Source organism: Scyliorhinus torazame, chromosome 29 (assembly GCF_047496885.1).
Source record: "Scyliorhinus torazame isolate Kashiwa2021f chromosome 29, sScyTor2.1, whole genome shotgun sequence".
NCBI classification, from domain to species: domain Eukaryota; kingdom Metazoa; phylum Chordata; class Chondrichthyes; order Carcharhiniformes; family Scyliorhinidae; genus Scyliorhinus; species Scyliorhinus torazame.
The window spans coordinates 5,801,976-5,828,885 of NC_092735.1; the positions used below are offsets into that span (position 1 = coordinate 5,801,976).

The 26,910-nt window shown below is 45.3% G+C and overlaps 1 protein-coding gene across 2 annotated transcripts in view; it reads right to left on the reverse strand.

The window, feature by feature from the left end:
- Window positions 1–26,910, reverse strand: part of aco2 (aconitase 2, mitochondrial) — a 99,684-nt gene that overhangs the window by 65,047 nt on the left and 7,727 nt on the right. For both annotated transcript variants that reach the window (XM_072491989.1, XM_072491988.1), the window contains exons 2-5: window positions 24,235–24,374; window positions 16,170–16,428; window positions 11,701–11,793; window positions 5,300–5,458 (exon numbers count right to left, since the gene is read on the reverse strand). In XM_072491989.1, coding sequence (XP_072348090.1) covers window positions 5,300–5,458; window positions 11,701–11,793; window positions 16,170–16,428; window positions 24,235–24,374 — 651 coding nt within the window. The remainder of the gene's footprint in view (window positions 1–5,299; window positions 5,459–11,700; window positions 11,794–16,169; window positions 16,429–24,234; window positions 24,375–26,910) is intronic.

Below are 26,910 nucleotides of genomic sequence, written 5' to 3' on the forward strand. Positions count from 1 at the left end.
GCGCACCCAGAGAAAACCCACGCACACACGGGGAGAACGTGCAGACTCCACACAGACAGTGACCCAAGCCGGGATTCGAACCTGGGACCCTGGCACTATGAAGCAGCAGTGCTAACCACTATGCTGCCCCTTGCTACCGTGTGCGCCTCTCTTGATGGAGAGTCTAGGACCAGAGGGCATAATCTCAGAGTAAGGGGTCACCGATTGGAGACAGAGATGAGAGGAATTTCTTCCCTCAGGGGATAGTGATTCTGTGGAATTCTTTACCGCAGAGCGCTGTGGAGGCTGGGTCGTTAAGTGTGTTCAAGGCTGAGACGGACAGAATTTTAATCAGTCAGGGAATCAAGTTGTGGGGATAAGGCAGGCAAGTGGGGTTGAGGATTTTATCAGATCAACCATGATCTCATGGAATAGCAGAGCAGACTCGATGGGCCGAATGGCCTACTTCTATTCCTAAGTCTTATGGTCTTATTTGTTAAGTAATGGGTTAAGAGACATTGCAATTAATTGTCTCATTTATGTTAAGTATCCATTAATTGACACGGATGTGTAAAGGGGCTTCAGGTGGCCTCTGTCAGGTGATGTATAGTTAGAGTTTTGTGCAAAGGCTGTTGGACTGAAATAAATGTGTTTGTGAAAAAGGAACAGAACTTTAGACTCATATCACAGCAACTAAAACGTCTAACAATTGGTAGCAGAGGATGGTTGCTGTGTAAATGTGAAGGGTTGAAAGATACAACTTTTCCAGATCAAACCAAGGACTGAGTGAGAAAAGAAAAAAAAAAAGATACATGGCTGAACCCAGGATAAAGATGGCTGGATATGACTATCCTCCCTTATTTTCTGAAAGGGAATCGTACGACCAATGGAGAAGTGCAGTAGTTATGTGGACTAAGGTAACTGCTTTGGGAAAGAGAAAACAAGGTATGGCATTGGCTCTTTCTCTACCATATGACAGTAAAATCCGAAACAAAGTGCTTTCTGAGCTGGAATTGGAAGAGTTAGACTCAGAAGGAGGTCTGGAGACTTTATTACAATATATGGATAAGAGTTATAAGAAAGATAACTTGTTAAGTGCGTATGAAGCATGGTCGGATTTTGATAAGTTCCGGAAAATGGAGGATATCTCCATGGAAGACTATACAATGGAATTTGGCAGACTATATAAAAGGCTGCAGAAACACAACCTGGAATTTCCACAGTCTGTGTTGGCCTTTAAATTACTTGACTGTGCTAGAGTGAGCAACATGGATAGGCTCCTGGTTTTGACAGGAGTTCAGTTTACTGATAAGGATACCTTATTCGAACAGATGACAAAAGCTTTACAAACGTTTCTGGGGAAACATTCGATTCCGATGGCTCTGATGACCCAAATAGGTCAGCCTGCAATAAGGCAGAATATGGAAGATACACTAGTAACAGGATGGCGAAATCGTATTGCTACGAACAGGGCATAGATGGCAAAACAATTATTTTGCAACATGGTAATCAAACTGTTAGGGTACATTCATCAAGGATAATGGGTACAGATTACAAATTTTCAAATTTAGACAGAGCAGACAGACATGACAAGGAACCAGAGTCATCTGGTACGCATGTGTTACAGAACTCCCGTACCAGCCTCCCCGAACAGGCGCCGGAATGTGGCGACTAGGGGCTTTTCACAGTAACTTCATTTGAAGCCTACTTGTGACAATAAGCGATTTTCATTTTCAACTATGAGGACCAATTAACTAATATAGACAGGAATTCTGTGGAGGAACACAACACTTCTCATGAATTAGAACAGGCCATTTTTCCGAAAGGGCAACTGCCAAAGGTTGGTACAAAAGTGACATACTTGCCTGAAGGGTCTAGTCAATGGAAGGATGCAACTGTTATTAGTAGAGCAGGGAGGGCCACTGGAAAGTATAAACATTGGTTGAATGTACAGCATTCAGGGGAAGGAGTTAAGACAATGGATTGGGAACACAAAGTTCGAAAATGGAGGGCACAGAAATGCATTGCCAGTTCAGATAGCACATCGGATAGTGAACAGGTCCACAGGAAAAGGTCGAGAACTGTTGGAAGAACATCCCACAGCAGAAGGGAAAGATCAAGCAGTAGCAGTACAGATCGAGATACCAGGTGGGAGAGGGGACGTAGTTTATCAAGATCTCGGAACATGAGTAAGACTACGAATACTAATAGGAGTAGAAGCCCACATGCACGTGAGATTTGTGCCTTCAAATAAATTAGATGAAAAAGTTATCAAAGAAGCTAAACAGCAAGAATTGCATAGTTGGAGTGAATTTGGGGTATACACGGAAGTACCGGATAGGGGACAAAGAGCTCTATCCCACAGATGGATTTGCACGGAAAAGGTTCTTCCGAATGGAACTTATAAGGCAAAGGCCAGGCTTGTGGCAAGGGGATTTGAAGAAAACTTAGAAGATCAGGATTTAAGTGTAGATTCACCTACAGCAGGAAAGGTTATTTTAAAGATCTTCTTGGCGCTATTAGCCACAAAGGCATGGGAATGCAAATCTGTAGATATAAAAGCTGCCTTTTTGCAGGGGCATCAGCTCCAGAGAGACATTTTTCTCCGTCCTCCTAAAGAAGCAGCTAACACAGAAGGGGTACTCTGGAAGTTGAACAAATGTGTATATGGATTAAATGATGCATTAGAGTCTGGTATTTTTCGGTAAGGTCAGTTTTGTTAAAGTTAGGCTGTTGCCAGTTGAAAGCAGATCCTGCAATGTTTTACTGGCACTATAAAGGAAATCTTTCTGGCATTTTTATGATGCACGTCGATGATTTTTTGTGGGGTGGGACTAGTGATTTTGAAGCTATTGTAATCTCTGGTTTGAGGAAAGAATTCAGGGTTGGACGTCAGGCTTCCGGTGCACTTAAATATATTGGACTGGAAATTGGACAGACTAAGTTAGGGGCAACTTTACGTCAGCAATCTTATTTGGAAAGCATCAGCCCAATAGCAATTGGTCGTGGCCGAGTTTCACAAAAAGACGCAATGGTTTCAAAGATAGAAAAAGAGCAACTGCAAAGTTTAATTGGGCAACTGAACTGGTAAAGTAGACAGACTAGACCGGACGTGAGTTTTGATGTCTTAGAGTTGAGTACAAAAATGAATGATCCCAGAGTGGAAGACATAATAAGAGCAAATAAAGCGTTGGCCAAACTAAAAATGCAGGAGTGTGTTTTGAAGTTCCCGGTTTTAGGTGACCGTAGGCACTTGAAACTCATAGTTTATAGTGATGCGTCCTACCCAAATTTATGTGATGGGGTTTCAAGCGCAGGAGGTTTTATAATTTCCTTTTGGGGAACAATGGTAAATGTTGCCCACTTGTGTGGGAAACAAAGAAAATATGGAGAGTGGTAAAAAGCACTTTGGCTGCTGAGACGTTAAGCCTTGTACAGGAGGTGGATATGGCCTTTTCTATAAGTATGATATTGACAGAAATATTGGGATTTGGGTAATATATCTATTGACTGTCACATTGACAATAAATCCCTGTGGGAAAATGTGCACTCTACAAAAAGTGTCAATGAAAAGAGGTTACGGATAGACATCGCAAGTTTGAAGCAGATGTTGGACAGAGGGGAAATAACAAAAATTAAATGGGTCGACAGTAGCTATCAACTGTCAGACTGTTTTACGAAAAGAGGGGCTAGTTCACAGAAACATTTGGATATTGTTAATGAAGGGTGCTTGTTTCTGTGACTGTTTTCTTTTTGTTTGTTTTTTCTTTCTCGTCCAAACAAAAAAAAAAGTGGGGGAAATCATGTGTGTGTTTCTGAGTTTCTTGAAATTGTGTTTTCACCTAATTATTGTTTTTCTCCAAGGAAGGGGAGACTGTTAAGTAATGGGTTAAGAGACGTTGCAATTAGTTGTCTCATTTATGTTAAGTATCCATTAATTGACACTGATACGTAAAGGGGCTTCAGGTGGCCTCTGTCAGGTGATGTATCGTTAGAGTTTTGTGCAAAGGCTGTTGGACTGAAATAAATGTGTGTTTGTGAAAAAGGAACAGAACTTTAGACTCTTCATATCACAGCAACTAAAACGTCTAATATTATTTGTGACCAAACTCCATATATACTCACCTTTTCCTTTTAACACCTTTGATTGCTGTTAACCAATAAATCTCAGATTTAAGATTAACAATTGACTGAGAATCAATTGCCGTTGAAAAGAATTCCAAACTTCTACCAGCCTTTGGCATGCAGAAGCATTCCCTAATTTAACTCACGAAAGATCTGGCTCCAGTTTTTAAACCATGTCCTAGACTGTCCAACCAGTGGAACGAGTTTCTATCCACTCTAGCAGTTCACCCAAATAGCTTGAGATCTTTAATTAAATTATCCGCTAATCTTCTAAATTGCAGAGACGACAATCCTGGGTTGTGCAATCTTTCCTGGTCATTTAATCTCTGGTGTCCAGCTACCATTCTGGGAAATCTACACTGCATTCCCTCAAAGGCCAATATTACCTTCCTAAGGATAGGTGCCCAGATATAAAAATAGCACGCTGGGTGTAGTGTAACTAAGGTTTTGCCATTAGCAGCCAACATACCAGCAATTTTTAAATGATCAGTTTTGGTGAATTGGCCCAGCCAGCGAGAGTGGGAAACCTAGTTGACCACCGAGGTGTCACAGACACGTCCAGATTGGTTCTTGCCCACCACCCATACACACCAGTAGATGCTGATCAGCTGCAGAAGTCAATCCTCCCAGCTCCATGCAATGGGCTCAATTGTCACATCTTTGCTGCCGTCCTGGTTAAGCTCAGCTGACCCAATGTAATGGTCAGTGGACGGGAGATGGGCTCTGGAGGCTGCCGCATTGCTGAGGGGCACGCCATTTGCCCACTAATCTGTCAGATAATCCCTACGGCATAGGAGGCCATTCGGCCCATAGAGTCTGCACCAACCCTCGAAAGACCACCCCACTTAGGTCCAAACCCCCCCCCCCCCCACCATATCCTCATAGCTTCTCCTAACCTTTGGACACATCGGGGCAACTTAGCACGGCCAATCCATGTACCCCGCAAATCTGTGGACTGTGGGAGGAAACCGGAGCACTCGGAGGAAACCCACGCAGACACGGGGAGAACGTACAAACTCCACACACCGGAGGTCAGAATTGAACCTGGGTCCTTGGCGTTGTGAGGCAGCAATGCTAACCAAACTCAAGTCATTATTGTAACTTTTGTTGTCCGCCATTCAGTTTTAAGAAACAGGCGGTTCTAGGTGAGCTTCAAGTTATCTAGAATTTTAACAAATCGACGCAGACACTTTACCTTTGGGCATTTCAGCTCCCACGGGATTCCTGCCATCACATCGACTGCATCTGCTCCTCCAACTCCAATACACACACCACCCAGACCACCACCATTAGGAGTATGGGAGTCTGTGCCGATCAGTAGGACGCCAGGGTAGGCATAGTTCTCCAAAACAATCTGCAAAGAAAATCACAAGTTTGTCATTACACAGTGGAGGCTGCGCACCGTGTACTTACTTCTCCGCAGTCTTTCCGGAGCTTCACAGGAACTGGTCACCCAGTCGCTGAGCCATGACTTTGTACAGCGAGTGCTGCAGACTATTTAACAGTATTATCACTCAGCCAAATCCATGTAACCACAGAAACGGACAGCGCAGGAGACGGCCACTCGGCCCATCGAATCTGCTGGCTCTTTCAGAGGGCAAAACAAAACTCATCCCTTGAACTTGTGCACTCCCATAAGCTTTGTTTTACTCCGTTTCAAATACTTATCCCACCCTTTCTAAAAAGCTGAAAGTGATTCGGACCCAATCATTCGCTGGTTCAATGTAGAAAATACTTCAGAGCCCACTCCTCCCTCTCAGACCTTTTAAGTTGATAATCACCTCATCACCGACTCGGTAACCAGAGGAAGCAATCTTTCCCTATTCATTCTTTCATATTCCTTCAAACTTAATGGCTGCTATTAAATTGTTCCTTAACCAGACTCTTCAAGTGGAAAAAGTCCCTCCTCCTTTGGGTAGCATGGTAGCACAGTGGTTAGCATAGTTGCTTCACGGGTCCAGGGTCCCAAGTTCGATTCCCGGCTGGGTCACTGTCTGGAGTCTGCACGTTCTCCCCATGTCTTCGTGGGTTTCCTCCGGGTGCTCCAGTTTCCTCCCACAGTCCAAAGATGTGCGGGTTAGGTGGATTGACTATGCTAGTCCTTTTGAACTAATTTTTGGTCATGAGGCAAGAGGACCACTTAAATTGATTGAGGAAAAATTGGTGAGTGAGAAATCGGAAATTACACTGTTGGATTACGTGTCAAATTTTAGGGAACGATTAAATAGAGCAGGTGAATTGGCTAGACAACATTTAAAAGTTGCACAAATTGTGATGAAACGGGTAGCGGACAAGAATTCTAAAGTTCGTAGTTTTGCCAGTGGAGATAAAGTTTTAGTATTGTTACCAGTGGTAGGTGAACCTCTAAAAGCTAGGTTTTGTGGACCTTATCAGATTGAAAAGAAATTAAGTGAGGTGAATTATGTGGTAAAAACACCAGACAGAAGAAAGATTCACCAAGTGTGTCATGTGAATATCCTTAAAAGGTACTTTGAAAGGGAAGGAGAGAAAAAGGAGGTTTTAATGATTCTAACTCAAAGTGACGAACCAAATCCAGATGACTGTGAATTTGACATACCTTAAATTAAATTGGAAAACGAGGATGTTCTTAAAAATTGGGATAAATTGTTGAGTTACCTTCCAGAGGAAAAACGAACTGACCTGAAAGAGTTATTGATATCACATGGGCAAGTTTGTGGAGATAAATTGGTAAGTACTAAAATGGCTATACATGATGTAGATGTGGGAAATGCTGTTCCAATCAAACAACACCCATATAGACTTAACCCTTTAAAATTGGCACAGGTCAACAAAGAGATTGAGAGTATGCTGAAAAATGGCATAATTGAAGTGGGTTGCAGCCAATGGAGCTCACCCATAGTGATGGTACCTAAACCAGACGGTACCCAACTGTTGTGTGTGGACTATAGAAAGGTTAATGCAGTTACAAGAACGGACTCTTATCCTATCCCATGTTGGAGGATCGCATTGAGAAAGTGGGACAATCAGCTTTTATTTCCAAACTGGATTTACTTAAAGGTTACTGGCAGGTACCTTTATCCGAAAGGGCAAAGGAGATTTCAGCTTTTGTGACTCCAGATGGTATATACCAATTCAAAGTTATGCCATTTGGCATGAAAAACGCACCAGCCACATTTCAACGGTTAACTAGCAAAGTCATTTCAGGATTACGCAATTGTGCGGTATACATCGACAATCTGGTCATTTTCAGCCAAACATGGAAAGAACATTTAAAATATCTGATGGAGTTATTCGATCGACTTCAGGAAGCGGGTTTGGTGATAAACCTAGCCAAAAGTGAATTTGGAAAAGCCCAAGTCACCTTCCTTGGCCATACAATCGGACAGGGTCGAATGGTCACACGGGATGTGAAACCAACAGTTATTGAGGAGTTTCCGATACCTTCAAGACGAAGGGAAATAATGAGAGTTCTTGGCATGAGTGGATTTGATCGAACATTTGTGCAAATGTTTTGAAGCGCGATTGCTCCACTGATGGACTTGCTGAAGAAGCGTAACAAATTCCAGTGGACAGCGGAGTGCCAACAGGCATTTGACTGCCTGAAAGCTGTGATAACCAATGCTCCTGTGTTGGAGATTTACAAGGGACTCTGATCAGATTGAACTAAAGTATCTGACTTTAAAGAGAAATGCCGAGGCATAGAGAAATGGACGGATTGTGCAGAGACCTTCTTGTTCAAAGAGACGGTCAATCGAGGATTTCAGTTGGAGGAAGAAAAACAAAAAAAAATGGACTATATTATTATGCCTGTTTGCGTGTGTTGTTTTTTGAAACAAAAAAGTATATTTACTGTGTGCATTTCTTAAAGGATAGTGAAAAGGTGAAAAATGAAACCATCTTGAAGTTGATGGCTTTTTTTTTCTTGGGGGTAGGTGTCATGTGAGAATACCTTTAAGAAATGGGTGTGTATATAAGTATCTGTAGTGAAAGTACCATTAAGAAATGGGTGTTTATTACTGCAGTGATGTCAGAGAGTAGGTGGAGCTGGGCTGTCTGTCAGCTTTTTACTTTTGTTTTAGTTTTGTTTTCAGTGTTGGAGCTGAAGCCAGACAGAGCAGGTGTACGGTTGATCTCCCTGCCATGAAAAGACTGTCTCTTGATCATTTGGTGAATTCAGAATTATAAATGCTCTCAGGAGTGAATGTAAACCAAATGTGCTTCTGTTAAAAGGTGTTTCTTTTGTCTTCTGGATGTTGTTTGGGAAGTTATTAAGGATTACTTAGTGTTGTATTCTTTGGGGGTTGTATCTGAATTGATGGTTGCTAAGATGTTCACTATGTTTTAAAAAGGTTAAGTTGAGTTCATAGAATAAACATTGTTTTGCTTTAAAAAATACTTTTCCATTTCTGCTGTCCCACACCTGTAGAGTGGGCCGTGTGCTCCCCATACCACAATATTAAAAGTTGTGGGTCAGGTGAACTCCATCATACACTTTGGGGTTCTCTAAACCCTGGCCCATAACAATAAATTTAGAGTGCCCAATTAAGGGGCAATTTAGCGTGGCCAATCCACCTCCCCTGCACATCTTTTGGCTTTGTGTGGGTGAAACCCACGCAGACACGGGGAGAATGTGCAAACTCCACACAGACAGTGACCCAGGGCCGGGATCGAACCTGGGTCCTTGGCTCTGTGGGGCAGCAGTGCTAACCACCGTGCCGCCCTTATACCCCAGCTATAAACCCCAAAATAGACTGGGCATCTTGAGCTCTCACCTTCAAAGCTGGTTATGCTGGCATCAATTGAAAATGTCAAACTTAAGACTGATGAGATGGAACCAAGATAGGCAATTTTTTTGTTTAATTAATTCATGGGATGTGGGCATCGCTGGCTAGGCCCGCATTTATTGCCCATCCCTAATTGCCCCTTGTAAAGGTGGTGCCTTCCTGAACCTCTGTAGCTTATCTGCTATTAGGGAGAGAGCTGCAGGATTTTGACCCTGTGAGAGTGAAAGAACGGCGATGTAATTGCAAGATAGATACGTTCTTGATTAATAAGGGGATCAGGGGTTATGGGAAGAACGCAGGAGAATTGGGGATGAGAAAAATATCAGCCATGATTGAATGGCGGAGCAGACTCGATGGGCTGAGTGGCCTAATTCTGCTCCTATGTCTTATGGTCTAAGTCAGGATGATGTGGGGTTTGGACAGAAACTCGTAGGTGGCGATGTTCCCACGCCTGCTTCCCTGCGTCCTTCGAGGTGGTAGTGGGTTTGGAAAGTGCTGTCGAAGGCGAGTTGCTGTGGTACATCTTGTGGATGGTACACCCTGCTGCCACTGTGCGTCGGCAGTGGCGGGAGTGAATGTTTAAAATGCTCGAAGTGAGCTGCTTTGTCCTGGGTGATGCAGTCAAGATCTACTCTGGTTGTAAGCGGGCAGCACGGTAGCACGGTGGTTAGCACAATTGCTTCGCAGCTCCAGGGTCCCAGGTTAGATTCCCAGGCTTGGTTCATTGTCTGCACGTTCTCCCCGTGTCTGCGTGGGTTTCCTCCGGGTGCTCCAGTTTCCTCCCACAGTCCAAAGATGTGCGGGTTAGGTGGATTGGCCGTGATAAATTGCCCATAGTGTCCAAAATTGCCCTTAGTGTTGTGTGGGGTTACTGGGTTATGGGGATTGGGTGAAGGTGTTGACCTTGGGAAGGGTGCTCGTTCAAAGAGCCGGTGCAGACTCGATGGGCCGAATGGCCTCCTTCTGCACTGTAAATTCTATGGAAAAAAAAAATTGTAAAATGAATGGCGGCCGATTAGTTTCACAGGGTGAATGCCCTCCTCCTACTCCTATTCGAGTTGGGCTGCTTGGGAAGCTGGTGACATTTAAATTCAATTCATAAAAGGTTCAGTAATGAAAGATAGTCTCAGTGGTGGTGACCGCAAAACTATCAATTGCCTTAAAAACCCATCTGGTTCACCACCTGCCCTTACCCAGTCTAGCCTATACGCGACTCCAGACCCACAGTAATGGGATCAACTCTTACCTGCCCCTCTGAAGTGGCCGAGCAAGTCACTCAGTTCAAGGGGCAATCAGGGATTGGAAACTAATGCTGGCCTTACCAGTGACACTCATATCCCGGGAAAAGATAAAGAACCACACAGAAATCACGGAATAATAGTGAAGAGGCCCTTCGGCCCATTGAGACTGCACCAATGCATGAAAAACACCTGACCTGCCTACCTAATCCCATTTGCCAGTACTCGGTCCATAGCCTTGAATGTTGTGACGTCCCAAGTGCTCACCCAGGTACTTTCAAAAGTATGTGAGGCAATCCGCCTCTACCACCCTCCCAGGCAGCGCGCTCCAGACCGTCACCACCCTCTGGGTAAAAAGGTTTTTCCTCAAATCCCCCCTAAGCCTCCTGCCCTCACCTTGAACTTGTGTCCCCATAACTGATCCTTCAACTAAGAGGAACAGTTGCTCCCTATCCCCCCTGTCCATGCCCCTCAATCTTGTCCACCTCGATCAGGTCGCCTCTCCGTCTTCTCTGCTCCAGAGAAAACAACCCACGCCTATCCAACCTTTCTTCAGAACTTAAATGTTCCATCTCAGGCAACATCCTGGTGAATCGCCTCTCATAGAATTATAGAATTTACAGTGCAGAAGGGGGCCATTCGGCCCATCGAGTCTGCACCGGCCCTTGGAAAAAGCACCCTATTTAAGCCCACATCTCCACCCTAACCCCGTAACCCAGTAACCCCACCTAACCCTTTTGAACGCCAAGGGCAATTTAGCACGGCCAATCGACCTACCTGCACATCTTTGGACTGTGGGAGGAAACCGGAGCACCCGGAGGAAACAAACACAAACAAGGGGAGAAAGTGCAAACTCTGCACAGATAGTCATCCAGGCCAGAATTGATCCCGGGTCTCTGGAGCTGTGAGGCAGCAGTGCTAACCACTGTGCCAACTCTGCACCCCCTCCAGTGCAATCACATCCTTCCTGGAAGGTGGCGACCAGAATTGCTCACAGTACTCCAGCTGTGGCCTCGCCAAAGTTCTAAACAACTCCAATATGACCTCCCTGCTTTTGTAAACTATGCCTCAATTGATAAAATATGCCTTTTCACCACCCTATTAACCTGCCCTTCTGCCTTCAGAGATCTATGGACAAACACGGCAAGGTCCCTTAGTTCATCAAAACTTCCCAGTGTCAGGCCATTCATTGAATACTTCCTTGTCGAATTACTCCTTCCAAAGTGTATCACCTCACACTTTTAAGGGTCAAATTCGATCAGCCACTTATCTTCAAACAAGACCATCGCAACAAATATAAGCAAGTCAGTTATTGCTCTAACACACACTTAACTGAGTGATTGCAAAATGATATTCAGAGCCCCAAGGGGAGTTGGTCACTATATCTGATGGAAGCAGAGGATACACTGCCAAAAATGTTAACCAAACTTTCCCCAAATGAAAACGTTCAGCCGACTGTGAACTTGTTTTCTGCCTGTGTGTTCACGTCTCGGGGCTTTGTCATATTTAAAGATCTCCCTCCATGTTTATTCAGTTTGTGGCTGACTGGGGCTGCGGGGTAAACTCGAAGGGGAGAGTGGGGATCACTTCACCTGGTGGATGATACCAGAGCCGGGTTTCCAAAAGCCAACGCCATATTTCGCTGCTGCCGTCGCTAAAAAGTCATAAACCTCTTCATTCATTTCCTACAAAGTAAATACGACAGGTTAAGTGACCAATGTGAAAACAAGTTACTGAGATCAAACTGCCCAATAGCAGCCTCTTACTAAGAAGCAAGGAAATCCAAGATATTAATCAATGAAAATTATTAATCCCTTTTTCATTTGCTTGTAATCTGTAATTTACCAGGTTACATGTTTCAGACATTTACACAAAAGAAATTCATCCAAAAGCAAGCATATAACTGTGATAGATTTTTTAATACATGAAATATCTTTTATTTATTCTTCCTTTATAGATTCTACCTGCAGGTCATACGATGATGCCAGGGGAGTCAACCATATGTGGGCCTGACCACACTTGGTGTGGACCACATTTAACTGAAATTACTTAAAGTAATTTACAGCACAACGCCATTTGTCCCTCTGATTCCAGGTTGGCTTCCCATAGAACATTCCAGTCAGTCCCTCACTCCACTCTATCCCCATGGCCTCAAGTTTATAATAATCTTCATTATTGTCACAAGTAGGCTTACATTAACACTGCAATGAAGTTGCTGTGAAAAGCCCCTCGTCGCCACACTCCGGCGACTGTTCGGGTTCACAGGGAGAATTCAGAATTCACCTAACAAGCACGTCTTTCGAGACTTCCGTAAAGTGGCCATCCAAATTCCTTCTTTTTTTTTTTTTAAATAAAGTTTCGAGCACCCAATTCATTTTTTTCAATTAAGGGGCAATTTTGCGTGGGCAATCCACCTCGCTTGCACATCTTTGGGTTGTGGGAGTGAAACCCACGCAGACACGGGGAGTGTGTGCAAACTCCACACGGACAGTGACCCAGAGCCGGGATCGAACCTGGGATCTCGGCGCCGTGGGCACATCGGGCTAACCCACTGCGCCACCGTGCTGCCCTCATCCAAATTCCTTTTGAAATCACTGACTGGTTTCTAAAAAAAAGTTCTCCCTCTAACTCCCTCTCCATCTCTTGGCCGAAATCTTAAATTTACATTGCCAGTCCTTGAACCATCAGCTAATGGAAGAGTTGTCATAATCTTGTACTCCTCTATCAACACCCCTCTCAAATCACGGTCGCTCCAAGCACTACCCCAACCTATCTAACCTAACCAGGGCGACCGGATAGAAGTCTACAAAATGATGAGGGGCGTGGACAGAGTGGGATAGATTTTTCCCAGGGTGGAAGAGTCAACTACTAGGGGACAAAGGTTTAAGGTGCGAGGGACAAAGTTTACAGGAGATGCACAACAAAAGTTATTTTACACAGTAGCGGGTAACTTGCTGCCTGAGGGTGTGTTGGAAGCAGGTACGATAGTGACGTTTAAGGGGCGTCTTGACAAATACATGAATAGTCTGAGGATTCAGGGTAAACCATTTTGGACAGAGATGAGGAGACATTTCTTCACCCAAAGAGTGGTGAGCCTGTGGAATTCATTACCACAGGAAGTAGTTGTTGCTAAAACATTAAATATATTCAAGAGGCGGCTGGATATAGCACTTGGGGAGAATGGGATCAAAGGCTATGGGGAGAAAGCAGGTTTAGGCTATTGAGTTGGATGATCAGCCATGATCGTGATGAATGGCGGAGCAGGCTCGAAGGGCCAAAAGGCCTCCTCCTGCTCCTATCTTCTATGTATCTATGAATAGAGGGATACAGACCCTGGAAGCGTAGAAGATTTTAGTTTAGACGGGCAGCATGGTTGGTGCAGGCTTGGAGGGCCGAAGGGCCTGTTCCTGTGCGGTACTTTGCTTTGTTCTTTAACCAACATTACCCCCCCCCCCCCCACCTCCAAACCCCTGGAACCATTCTGGTAAATCTCTACATTCTCTGAAGGACCTTCAGTCCCTTCCTAAAGTATGATGACTGGAACTGTATTTTAAATACATTTAGAGGAACTAATTCTTTTTTTCCCCCCAAATTAAGGGGCAATTTACCTAACCTGCGCATCCAATTAGAGCTAATAACTCCCCTTGTTTTTTGTACTCACTGCCTCTATTTATGAAGTCCAGGATCCCATATGCTTTGCTAGCCACCATCAATATGTCCTGTCACCTTCAAAGATCGACGCACATCCATCCCCAGATGCCGCGGCCGTGCACATTCTTTAGACGTCTAGATTTTAAGATCGAGTCAATATTGCCTCTCACTATCACCTCTGGCAAAATGCATCACCTAGCACAGTAGTTAGCACTGTTGCTTCACGGTACCATGGTCCTTAGCTCGATTCCCGGCTTGGGTCACAGAAAGAGGCCCTTCGGCCATCGTGTCTGCACCGGCCATCAAGCACCTGTCTATCGGTGGCAGAGTGCCAGGGTCCCAGGTTCGATTCCCGGCTTGGGTCACTGCCTGCGCAGAGTCTGCACGTTCTCCCCGAGTCTGCGAGGGTTTCCTCCGGGTGCTCCGGTTTCCTCCCACAACTCCCGAAGGACGTGCTTGTTAGGTGAAATGGACATTCTGAATTCTCCCTCAGTGTACCCGAACAGGTGCCGGAATGTGGCGACTAGGGGATTATTCACAGTAACTTCATTGCAGTGTTAATGTAAGCCTACTTGTGACAATATTAAAGATAATTATTAAATTCCAGCTGCTACTTGTCTGTCTGCCCATTCTGCTAACCTGCCTCCGTCCTATAGCAGGTGACTCATATCATCCTCATTGGTTGCCACTTCTCCAACTTTGGTATCATTGCCAACTTTTGAACTTTTACTCCATATTCCAGGATCAGAGTCATTTATACGGAGCAAAAATAGCAGCAGTTCTGGCACTGGCCCTTGGGAAACATCGCTGGCTACCATTCTCCAGTCTGAAAAAAACAACCATCTGCCACCACTCGGTGCTTACAGTATTTTGGCCAATTTTTAATCCAACTGGCCCTCCTTGTATAAGCCTCAATTTTGCTAACCAGCCTTTTGTGGTATTTCGCCAAATACTTCCTGTGACATCCATTTAGGCAACATCCACTGCATTCCCATCATCAACCTTCCATTAATTCAAAAACATCAGCTAGATTAAAAAAAAATTTAGAGTACCCAATTCATTTTTCCAACTAAGGGGCAATTTCACATGGCCAATCCACCTACCCTGCATATCTTTGGGTTGTGGAGGCAAAACCCACGCAAACACGGGGAGAATGTGCAAACTCCACACGGACAGTGACCTAGAGCCAGGATCAAACCTGGAACCTTGGCGCCGTGAGGCTGCAGTGCTGCCCTTACACCAGTTAGATTTAATCTGTCTTTTAAAACGCCTTAATTAAAATGAAGAATGCCGGGAAAACTCAGAAGCCCAATTTCCCAACACAGATGATGCCAGAGTTAACGTGTCAAGTCCGTATAACTCTGCAGAGATCTGAAGAGTCATAAAGAGTCAAACCGTTATCTCGGTTTCTCGCTCCACAGACGTGGCCAGACCTGCTGGGTTTTCCCAGCATTTTCTGTTTGTATTTCAGGTTTCCACCACCCGCAGTGTTTTGTTTTGATTTCACAAACCCTTGCTGGCTCTCCTTAATTTACTCCAACCGCCTGCTGATTTTTTTCCCCCTGATTAAGGATTCCAAAACCTTACCCACCACCGATGTTAAACTAACTGCCTGCAGTTGCTCTTGCACGGTCCTTGCACTTTTTATTGAATATGGCTGTTACACCTGACACTCTCCAATCCTCCGACAATGCTAAGATTGAAAGATTATGGCCAACCCTTCCTCCGTCTCCACTCCTACATCCTTAAAAATCTGGGATGCAAGCCATCGAAAGCAGGGTATTTATCTACACCCAGCATAGCCTTTCCACCACTCATCACATCCACTATCTCTGCTTTTACTGTTACATTGTTCCTCCAGGTAAACACTTACACAATGCACTCGTTAAGTATTCGAGCTTTGCCTTGCACTTTAAAGCACCTATCAGCTCCTGTGTCCCTAATAGGACATAGATAGGCAACATGTTAGCACAGTGGTTAACACTGCTGCTTCACAGCGCCAGGGACCCGGCTTGGGTCACTGTCTGTGCAGAGTCTGCACGTCTCCCCCCCCCCCCCCCATGTCTGCGTGGGTTTCCTCCGGGTGCTCCGGTTTCCTCCCACAGGAAACCAATGCAGACACGGGGAGAACATGCAAACTCCACACAAGAGAGTCACCCAAGGCTGGAATTTTACCTGGCGCTGTGAGGCAGCAGTGCCAACCACTGTGCCACCGTGTCGTTGAGATTCTATGATGTTCTTTACCCTGACACATGTTGTCGGGAGGGTAAAGGAGTGAGAGCGAAACACAAAAGGTGAAGACAATTGCAACAGGCACGCCTCAGGGTTGAATGCTGGTGTGCTAGAAGAATATTTACATTTAAATAGAATCTCATCAAATAATTCAAATGCTTTTCCCTCAATAAGTTACCTTGGCTCTGGCCAAATCTTTCTCTCCTCCAATCTGAGCTTCGATCAAGTGATCACAGTGGATTGTCGAAGGCACGGCCACTCGAGATAACCCACTGCTGATGAACTGAAGCATGGCCATCTGGGCGGTGGCATCCTGCATGGCCACCCTGTCGGGTCGCAGGCGCAGGTACGTCTTCCCACGGCCTATATCCTGGTTCACAGGGTCATCGAGGTGACTGTACACAATCTTTTCTGACAAAGTCAAGGGTTTGTTCAGCCTGTCACGGAAGGCAAGATTACATGTTAAAATTGGGCCGTGGTTACATGCGGAAACAAATTGAGCATCACCAATTAATGCAGTGTTTTCCTTTCAAATGAAGTACAATAGTTTTGCGGTTTTAACTCAACAGCATACATTCTATCCATAGAATTTGCCAGACAGTTTCCCGTGGCATTGCACAACGAGATCCAAGACCGAGACATCAATGTTGGTGGTAGGATCAGTAAGTTCGCAGTTTCCCAGTCTAGTTTAGGGCAATTGTAATCCCCAACTATCACAACCCTACTTGCTCTGCAGGTTTCCATAATCTGCCTACAAATGCTCTGTTCCACTTGCTCCCCACCTGATTGAGGTGTACAAAATTGAGGGATATACATGGGGTAGATAGGAAGAAACCTCTCCCCTTAGTAGAGGAGTCAATAACCAGGGGGACATAGACTTAAAGGTAAGCAGGATGAGAGGAGATTTGAGGAAAAACATTTGCACCCAGAGTGATCGGGATCTGGAACTCGCTGCCCGAAAGGGTGGTGGAGACAGGAACCCTCAACATTTAAGAAGCATTTCGATGAGCACTTAAAATGCCAGAGCACGCAAGACCACGGACTAAGTGGTGGGAAGTGGGATTACAACAGATTGGTGCTTGACGGCTGGCGCAGACATGATGGACCGAAGGGCCTCTTTCTGTGCTGTAAAACTCTATGACTGTGCCCAAAGATGTACAGGTTAGGTGGGCTGGCCATGCTTAATTGCCCTCAAGTGTCCAAAGGTTAGGTGTGGTTACAGGGATAGGGCGGGGGTTGGGTCCGTGTAGGGTGGTCTTTCAAATGGTCGGTGCAAACTCGAATGGCCTCCTTCTGGCATTGTCGGGATGCTTTGAAGATGGTCCTCAGATCAAGCAGGGTTAGAGAGCAGGAGGTTAATAGACCACAGCGTGCAATCATTATTCAGTTCACATGATTGAGTCATACATTCCTTACTCTTGATGTGTTGCGGTTAAACAAAAGTCTGAGAACACGCACTAACTGGTTCAAAAACAGCTTCTTCTCTGCTGTAACCAGACTCCTGAATGACCCTCTTATGGGCGGAACTGATCTCTTCACACATCTTCTCTACTGAGTAGTAGTACACTCTGTATGCTTCACCCTATTCCGGTGTCTACGTATTTATTTATTAATTTAGCGTACCCAATTCTTTTTTTCCAATTAACAGGCAATTTAGCATGGTCAATTCAGTTATCCTGCACATCTTTGGGTTGTGGGGGCGAGACCCAGGCAGACACGGAGAGAATGTGCCCTGAGGCAGCAGTGCTAACCACTGCACCACACTGGTGTCTATGTATTTACATTGTGTATTTATTATGTCCTATGTTTTTTCATAAAAAGAATGATCTGTCTGGATTGTAGGCAGAACAATACTTTTCACTGTACCTCAAAACACATGACAATAAATCAAATCAAGTATCAATTCACGGTAGTACAGTGGTTAGCACTGTTGCTTCACAGCGCCAGGGTCCCAGGTTCGATTCCCGGCTTGGGTCACTGTCTGTGCGGAGTCTGCACGTTCTCCCCGTGTCTGCGTGGGTTTCCTCCGGGTGCTCCGGTTTCCTCCCACAAGTCCCGAAAGACATGCTGTTAGGTAATTTGGACATTCTAAATTCTCCCTCGGTGTACCCGAACAGGCGCCAGAGTGTGGCGACTAGGGGCTTTTCACACTAACTTCATTGCAGTGTTACTGTAAGCCTACTTGTGACACGAATAAAGATTATTAGAAAAAGAGAACGGAAATGGAAAACTGCCTATTTTGCACCCCCATTGGTGAAAGGGTGCAATTACAACACGTTCAACAAGTTTACAAGGCTGGTTTCCATTGTAAATTTTAACACCGGAAACATATGCTAGTTTTAATTAATTTTGCTCTGGCACCAGGGACCTTCCAGTGACTGGCACCAGTACATTGAAAGACGGACCACCCATTCTGCTTCACAGCCCAATAAGCGCCAAGTACAGCAACTGTAAGTATGGAGGCAAAGAAGCCAGCCAATTCACGCACAAGGTGCATCCCTCAAACATTAAATTAGATAAACACAAAGTTCTGCAGATGCCAGAGATCCGAAATAGTAAGTGCTGGAAGAAAACAGCAGGTCTGGCAACATCTGCGGAGAGACAAACCGAGGAATTGGGTCCAATGTGACTTTTCTTCAGAATTGAGGAGTAGGAATATGATGGGTTTTATGCTGTTGAGAAAGGGGAGGGGGGCAGGTGGAACAAAATAGGTCAGGGTATATGTGGCGGGCAGGGGAAATTGAGTGGCAATGTATAGAACAGGGATGGTAATGATGGTATTAAAAGGAAAAAAGTTGGTCCAGAGTAAGTATGAATGGCAGAATAAAGGTCAGGAATTCAATTAGACAACCAATTAAAGTCTATTTTGGTCACGTTTTAGTTAATGGACATTGGTGACATATCCCAGCTCTTCTCCAAATGCGCTATAACCTCTCCGGTCCAGAAACATCTGCTGTCTGGAAAGATGGTGACCAGACCCACTGACTCACCACTCCACTGCACGAGTGCTGCAATCAGACCACCTGAAGCAGTGACCGTGTAGCGGAGGAAACCATTGCGTGAGATTACAAAACTATGAGATTTTGCTCTAATTTCATTTCTCCATCTCTATTCTGTTGCTCTCTTTATCAATCTGTTTCTCCATCACTCTGATTTTTCCCTCTAGCGCCTTCTCTCACTGTCTTTTCACTCTCTCTCTCTCGGTCTCTTTCTTTATCTCTGATTCCTTCTCTCGCTGTCTTTCACACTCTTTCTTTCTTTCTCTCTGGCCCCACCCCTTCTCTCGCTGTCTGGCTTTCTCTCTGGCTCCTTCTCTCGCTATCTTTCACACTCTCTCTTTCTTTCTTTCTCTCTGGCCCCTTCTCTCGCGGTCTGGCTCCTTCTCTCGTTGTCTTTCACACTCTCTTTCTTTCTCTCTGGCCCCTTCTCTTGCTGTCTGGCTCCTCTCGCTCGGTCTGTGTCTCTCTTTCCCTCTTGGTTTTTGCAGCGGAGTTATTAAGCAGATCCAAGCACTGCCGGGTTTCATTTGGTTTTCTTCAACCCTTACTTTGGGGGAGGGTAAGGTGTAAGCAAGTTACGCTTACAATATAGGAAAAGATGGAAATCATAAAGAAACTAGGTACACGTGTCTCCATAGTTTACACATCAAGAAGCTGTGAGAAGACCAGCAAGATGCAGAATTTGGATAAGTAAAGCTATTTTTATCTATAATGTTTTATCTTTCAGGTAAATGTTTATATCTACGGTGTTTTCTGGTTCACATATGTGATTTAGGCATTCTACCATTATTTTATAGTTCAGAAAATATCAAAGTCCAGAAATGACAAGGTCCCAAGTATCCAGCTGAAGTTACAGTATACAGCAGCAGCAGTAGCATTGGGCCTTTTGCATCCATCTGCATAGGAAGAAGGTTTAATGTTTCATCCAAAAGATGACACCTCTGACAATGTAGCTCTCCATTAACGAAAGAGAAAATGCTGGAAAATCTCAGCAAGTCTGGCAGCATCTGTAGGGAGAGAAAAGAGCTAAGGTTGCGAGTCCGATGACTGTCCAAGTCCGAAGGCAGCACAGTAGCATTGTGGTTAGCACAATTGCTTCACAGTTCCAGGGTCCCAGGTTCGATTCCCGGCTTGGGTCGCTGTCTGTGCAGAGTCTGCACGTTCCCCCCGTGTGTGCGTGGGTTTCCTCCGGGTGCTCCGGTTTCCTCCCACAGTCCAAAGATGTGCAGGTTAGGTGGATTGGCCATGCTAAATTGCCCTTAGTGTCCAAAATTGTCCTTCGTATTGGGTGGGGTTACTGGGTTATGGGGATAGGGTGGAGGTGTGGGCTTGGTAGGGTGCTCTTTCCAAGAGCCGGTGCAGACTTGGTGGGCTGAATGGCCTCCTTCTGGACTGTAAATTCTATGATTCTATGACTCTTTGTCAAAGCTAACAGACAGAGAAAGTGGGAAATATTTATACTGTGGAGTGAGAATGAAAGATGAGTCATAGCCACAGAAACCCAGGGAAACCGTGTGCTAATGTCCACAGAAACCAAGGGGAAAGAGTGTGAATGGCAGTCCTCAGAAAGGACAAAAGGTGCGAATGGTCAAACAGCAGGGAAACGAACATCAGAGGATGAGCTGTAGGTGTGAGGTGAGGGGAAGGGGGAAGCAAAGAGGAGAAAGGTGCAGGAAAGGTGGATAAGATTGGGGGGAAAATTAAGTGTATATTAAGAAAGAAAGAAATGGTAAATGACAGTTAAAATTAAATGAGTAAGCAGTCTTACAACACCAGGTTAAAGTCCAACAGGTTTGTTTCAAACACTAGCTTTCGGAGCACTGCTCCTTCCTCAGGCGAGGAAACCTGTGGTTTGGTTCAAAAGCTCCACTTACGCCACATGCATGCAGCACACGTACACTCCTCTCCCTCGAACGCGGTATGATCCCCACTCTCTCTCGCACTCCACCTCACCCCTCACTCGCGCCCGCGTGCTCCCCGCCTCCCTTTTCTCTCACCCTCCTCCTTCCCTCCCTGCATGCTCCGCCTCCTCCCCGCGTGCGTCCTCTCCCTCTCGCGCGCCCCCATTCTCCCTGTGCGCTCCCCTCCTCCCTATCCCCGCGCGCTGCCCCTCCTCCCCGCGTGCTTCCCCTTCCTCTCTCTGCCCGCACACTCCTCCCCGTGCCTGACCCCTCCTCCCTCTCTCCCCCACAACCCAAAAATGTACAGGCGAAGTGGACTGGCCACGCTAAATTGCCCCATAATTGGAAAAAATGAATTGGATACTCTAAATTAATTTTTAAAAAACTATTCTATATTTATTGTGCCTCTCTGAAATTGCAAATATGTTCTTCAGTATCTTATGAGTTATTGACTACACAAAGCAATGCAACTGCACCGTTTTATGTTCCTTACCTTGAGCCAAATAGCTTCTGTCCTTGGCCACCTTCCCCCACGACATCCTTTCTCTCCAGCACTGCAATATCCTCCTTCATCAATACCACTATCACTCCCACTTTCCTCAACACCTTTGAGCCAGGTATTTGCAATAGCCACATCGTATTTCCACAGGTCAATCTACACCTATTAACTCACCAACCTTATTTACCACACTCTGCATTCATATACATGAAGAGTAATCCGGATTTATCTTCATTCCTCCCTTACTCCGAACCTGCCTAATAACTTACTATTTCCTTATCCAGTGCTGGCTCTCGCTCCATTACTCTGTGCATCTTCCTATTCCTCTCTGATAATACTACCTGGCTTCCACGCACCTCACAAATTAGTCTGAACCCTCCATTGGACATGGGCCTGTCCTACAGACATATGTTAAACCAATTCCAACTATTTTGATCAACATTAATAACCAATTGAGCTAAATCAAATAAATTGGGGAACAAATTAAAGGGACTTAAAGGGATTTAAACAAAAAGCAAATCACAAATGAGACTTAAAATATCAAACAAAAATGTGATTATGGAATAAAACTATAGAATTCCTACAGTGCAGAAGGAGGCCATTTGGCCCATCACATCTGCACCGACCCTCTGAAAGAGCATCCTACCCTGGCCACTCCCCTGCCCTATTGCCGCAACCCAACTGAGGGATAGTTTTATCATGGCCAATCCCCCTAACCTGCACATCTTTGGACTGTGGGAGGAAACCAGAGCGCCCAGAGAAAACCACGCAGACATGGGGAGAACGTGCAGACTCTGCACAGGCATTGAACTCTGGTCCCTGGCACTGTGAGGCAGCAGTGCTAACCAACATGCCACCCACATTAGAGGGGTCAATAAGATACCCTAGCCCCTGCAGTACCTAATGTGAATGGAATGTCTCGAGGGTGCCAGTGGACACCGCATGTTCCCTCTCCAGGGACACCTGGCCGCAATTCCAATAGCTTAAGTCATCATTCTTCCCTCAACTATCGCCACCAACAATGGGCTAACCAACAGAGCAGGGGAACACAAGGAAATTGAGAGGGACAAGGGACTAAATCTGTAGATAGATATCTGTAAATACGCGCCCTGGCCAAACTGGGAACTGCCACAAAGGTACACTGTTCAAAGAGAGGGGGCGGGGGTGTCACGGCCACAGCAGGAAGGAAAGCAATTGGATATAAATGTCTGTACTGACATCTGCCCGTCATTTTACCTTTTTTTTCTTGCTCGTTTTTGTTATGTTGTTTTGTTTGTCTCTCCTCCCACCCTCGGTCAGCACGGCTATGTAAAGCGTAACATATAACATAGGAGTTGTGAAATAACCCAATGTGAAAACCCAATAAAAACATTTTTAAAAAGGAATTTCAGATATCCTGCATTGTAGATATTTGGTGCAGTAAGGGTTAAAAGTCTGGGTTAGAGTGTGTGTGAGACTTCTGCAGTCATGTTTTAAAAGAATCCTGGTTCAAAAGGCAAGTATGTTTTGGGAGCCAAAGGAGCAATTAAGGCATCGTAAAAAGCTCGGGCTAATGCAATTTTGTTTGGGTTAAGGGGGTTCCCTGTGTTAATTAGATTTCAACTTGGTAAGATGATGTGGTTAGCGGGAGGAGCCACGGTATCAGGCATATAGCAGATAAGCAGTGTTAGTTGAGTTAGCTGGAGATGAGAGAAGTCAAGCATTTCATTTCAGTTAAAAAAGAGATGTCTACAGATAGATCAGCAGTTTATTTCCCAAACAGTTCAGAAGAGTGTGAATAGGTGAGCTGAAAAAAGCTGCAGCAGCTCCTGAAGAAATACAGCCAGAGTTTCTGGATGGTTCTGACAGAACTCAGGTCTTTTCTTTAAAGATCTCTCTTTCTTGAAGTAGAGTATCCAGACATCTCTGCAAAGCAGGTATTCCTTAGTGTTAACTGTGTTTAACAGTGGATTGAGAGCGGAGATGATTTTTTTGATGTTTGAGTGGGAATAAAGGCAGCAGTTAAGGGTCACTGTATTGATCAGCATTGTTTTAGGGGTGATTGTAGCTATTTTCTTGTGTGATGTAAATATATTTTAATACTGTGTCAGTAATAAAGTTTGTTTCACTATGCAGCAGCACGGTAGCATAGTGGTTAGCACAATTGCTTCACAGCTCCAGGGTCCCAGGTTCAATTCCCCGCTGGGTCACTGTCTGTGCGGAGTCTGCACGCTCTCCCAGTGTATGCATGAGTTTCCTCCGGGTGCTCCGGTTTCCTCCCACAGTCCAAAGATGTGTAGGTTAGGTGGATTGGCCAGGGTAAATTGCCCTTAGTGTCCAAAATTGCCCTTAGTGTCGGGTGGGGTTACTGGGTTACGGGGATAGGGTGGAGGTGTGGGCTTGGGTAGGGTGCTCTTTCAAAAGAGCCGGTGCAGACTCGATGGGCCGAATGGCCTCCTTCTGCACTATAAATTCAATGTAAATACCATATCCCTATTTTGCACGTAATCACTCCTGGAGCGAAGTATCCTCTCATCGCAGCCTTACAAAATTAAAATAAAATATTGGGGTTTCTGTTCAGTATCCGAGCCAAGGCATGCAGACTCTAATCGTTAATTCTATTTCTCTCTCCAGAGGTGCTATCTAACCTGCATCTTGGGTTTTCCCATTCGGTCTAAGTCAGTGGTCTACACAGGCCTCCTCCCAACCCCGATACACGTGATCCAATCAATTTATCTGTATATTCTGTTTTTCCTGTACTTATCCAGCCTCCTTTTAAATGTATCTATGCCAATTGTCCAAGCTGCACCTAGTGATAACAGATTCTGCAGCCTCTGCAAGTCTCTGTACAGCGTTTCCATGTACCTTTTGCGAATTATGTCAAGGTTCTTCTGCAGTGTCTTATAATCGATGTACTTGTTGGGCTCGAAGCGACTCATAGATACTTTAGCTCGCCTGCACACGATGGAGAGATGGTACCTCCGGGCGCCACAGCCCAGGGTGAGCTACAAGAGGAGAAAAAGAAAATGATTATGGAAAGTGCACAATGAGGCCAGTTTAATATGAGCTACAAGGGGTCAGGTTCTGCACTGTCCGCGGAAATCGCAGCAAATATAATCGCAACACAGGCAACAGCTTAACGGTCAGGTTAGCAGGAAAGTCAAGAGCCAAGGCCAGTTAAGGTGGCGACAGCAGTTATGGGTCTTGAGGTTTCGGAATTCTCTACAAAACCATCAACTCATTCCAGATCACAGTCAGCTATGCCACCAGTTGGAACAGTTGGGTTCAGGATTCCTGAGCTGGGGAAAGAGGGAAGAAAAGCAGGATTCCAACTGGATGGCAAACCACTTACTTTCCGAAAATTTGCCTGCTTGGAAGTCGGGAGGAAAACTGGAGCATGGTTAGAAAATGTAGAGGGCAGCACGATGGCGTAGGGGTTAGCACTGCAGCCTCAAGGCGCTGAAGACCCAGGTTCGATCCCGGCCCCGGGTCACTGTCCGTTTTGGAATACTCGGCCTGAAAGGGTGGCGGAATAAGATTCAATTACTTTGGCAGCACCTCCCAACTCTGCTGTCACCATGGAAGGGGGGTGGGGAAGAGAAGCATGTGGGATCACCCAACAACTTCAAATCACCCATCAAACAGCACTGTCGGAGTATCTACCCATCAAACAGCACTCTGGGAGTATCACCCATCAAACAGCACTGTGGGAGAGTCACCCCATCAAACAGCACTGTGGTAGTATCTCCCCATCAAACAGCACAGTGGGAGTATCTCCCCATCAAACAGCACTGTGGGAGTATCTCCCCAACAAACAGCACTGTGGGAGAATCACCCCATCAAACAGCACTGTGGGAGTATCACCCCATCAAACAGCACTGTGGGAGCATCTCTCCATCTAACAGCACTGTGGGAGCATCTCTCCATCTAACAGCACTGTGGGAGTATCACCCCATCAAACAGCACAGTGGGAGTATCTCCCCATCAACAGCACTGCGGGAGTATCACCCCATCAAACAGCACTGTGGAAGTATCACCCCATCAAACAGCACTGTGGAAGTCATGTGGAGAGGTTGAGTGGGTTGGGCCTGTGCTCATTGGAGTTTAGAAGAATGAGAGGCAACCTTAATTGAGACATACAAGATTCTCAGTGGCTTTGACAGGGGAAATACTGAGGTAGTTTCCCCGAGAGAGAGAGAGAGAGTCCAGGACCAGAGGGTATAATCTCAGAATGAGGAGTCACCCATTTAAGATAGAGATGAGGAGGAATTTCTGCCCGCAGAGACTGGGTCATTAAGTATGTTCAAGGTTAGGGCAGCATGGTGGTGCAGTGATTAGCACTGCTGCCTACATCGCTGAGGACTCGGGTTCGATCCCAGCACGCGTCACTGTCCATGTGGAGTTTGCACATTCCCCCCCGTGTCTGCGTGGGTTTCGTCCCCACAACCCAAAGATGTGCAGGTCGATTGGCCATGCTAAATTGCCCCTTAATTGGAGAAAAAATAATGGGATACTCTAAACTTATTTTTAAAAAGTAAGTTCAGGACTGAGATAGACTGAATTTTAATCAGCATGGGAATCAAGGGTTTTGGGGATAAACGAGACTTGAGGATTAACACACCAGATCTCATTGAATGGTGGAGCAGACTTGATGGACCGAATGGCCTACTTCTGCCTCTACATCTTATGATCTTCTAAATAAAAGCACAGAGATCGAGGTATATTAGAACATAGAACGATACAGCGCAGTACAGGCCCTTCGGCCCACGATGTTGCACCGAAACAAAAGCCATCTAACCTACACTATACCATTATCATCCATATGCTTATCCAATAAACTTTTAAATGCCCTCAATGTTGGCGAGTTCACTACTGTTGCCGGTAGGGCATTCCACGGCCTCACCACTCTTTGCGTAAAGAACCTACCTCTGACCTCTGTCCTATATCTATTACCCCTCAGTTTAAAGCTATGTCCCCTCGTGCCAGCCATTTCCATCCGCGGGAGAAGGCTCTCACTGTCCACCCTATCTAACCCCCTGATCATTTTGTATGCCTCTATTAAGTCTCCTCTTAACCTTCTTCTCTCCAACGAAAACAACCTCAAGTCCATCAGCCTTTCCTCATAAGATTTTCCCTCCATACCAGGCAACATCCTGGTAAATCTCCTCTGCACCCGCTCCAAAGCCTCCACATCCTTCCTATAATGCGGTGACCAGAACTGTACGCAATACTCCAAATGCGGCCGTACCAGAGTTTTGTATAGCTGCAACATGACCTCCTGACTCCGGAACTCAATCCCTCTACCAATAAAGGCCAACACTCCATAGGCCTTCTTCACAACCCTATCAACCTGGGTGGCAACTTTCATATTGACAGGTAAATAATATTCTTTGTTGTCTAGTGGTTTAGAAAACATTGGGTGAAGTGTCAGAGGACAGAGGAGGTAAAATAATCTTCTTCCAACACCACTGCCAAATTAATTCCTCAGGCCTTGGAAAGAGTGATTTGAAGAATCATTCCTTACAGATATCAGAGTGGAGT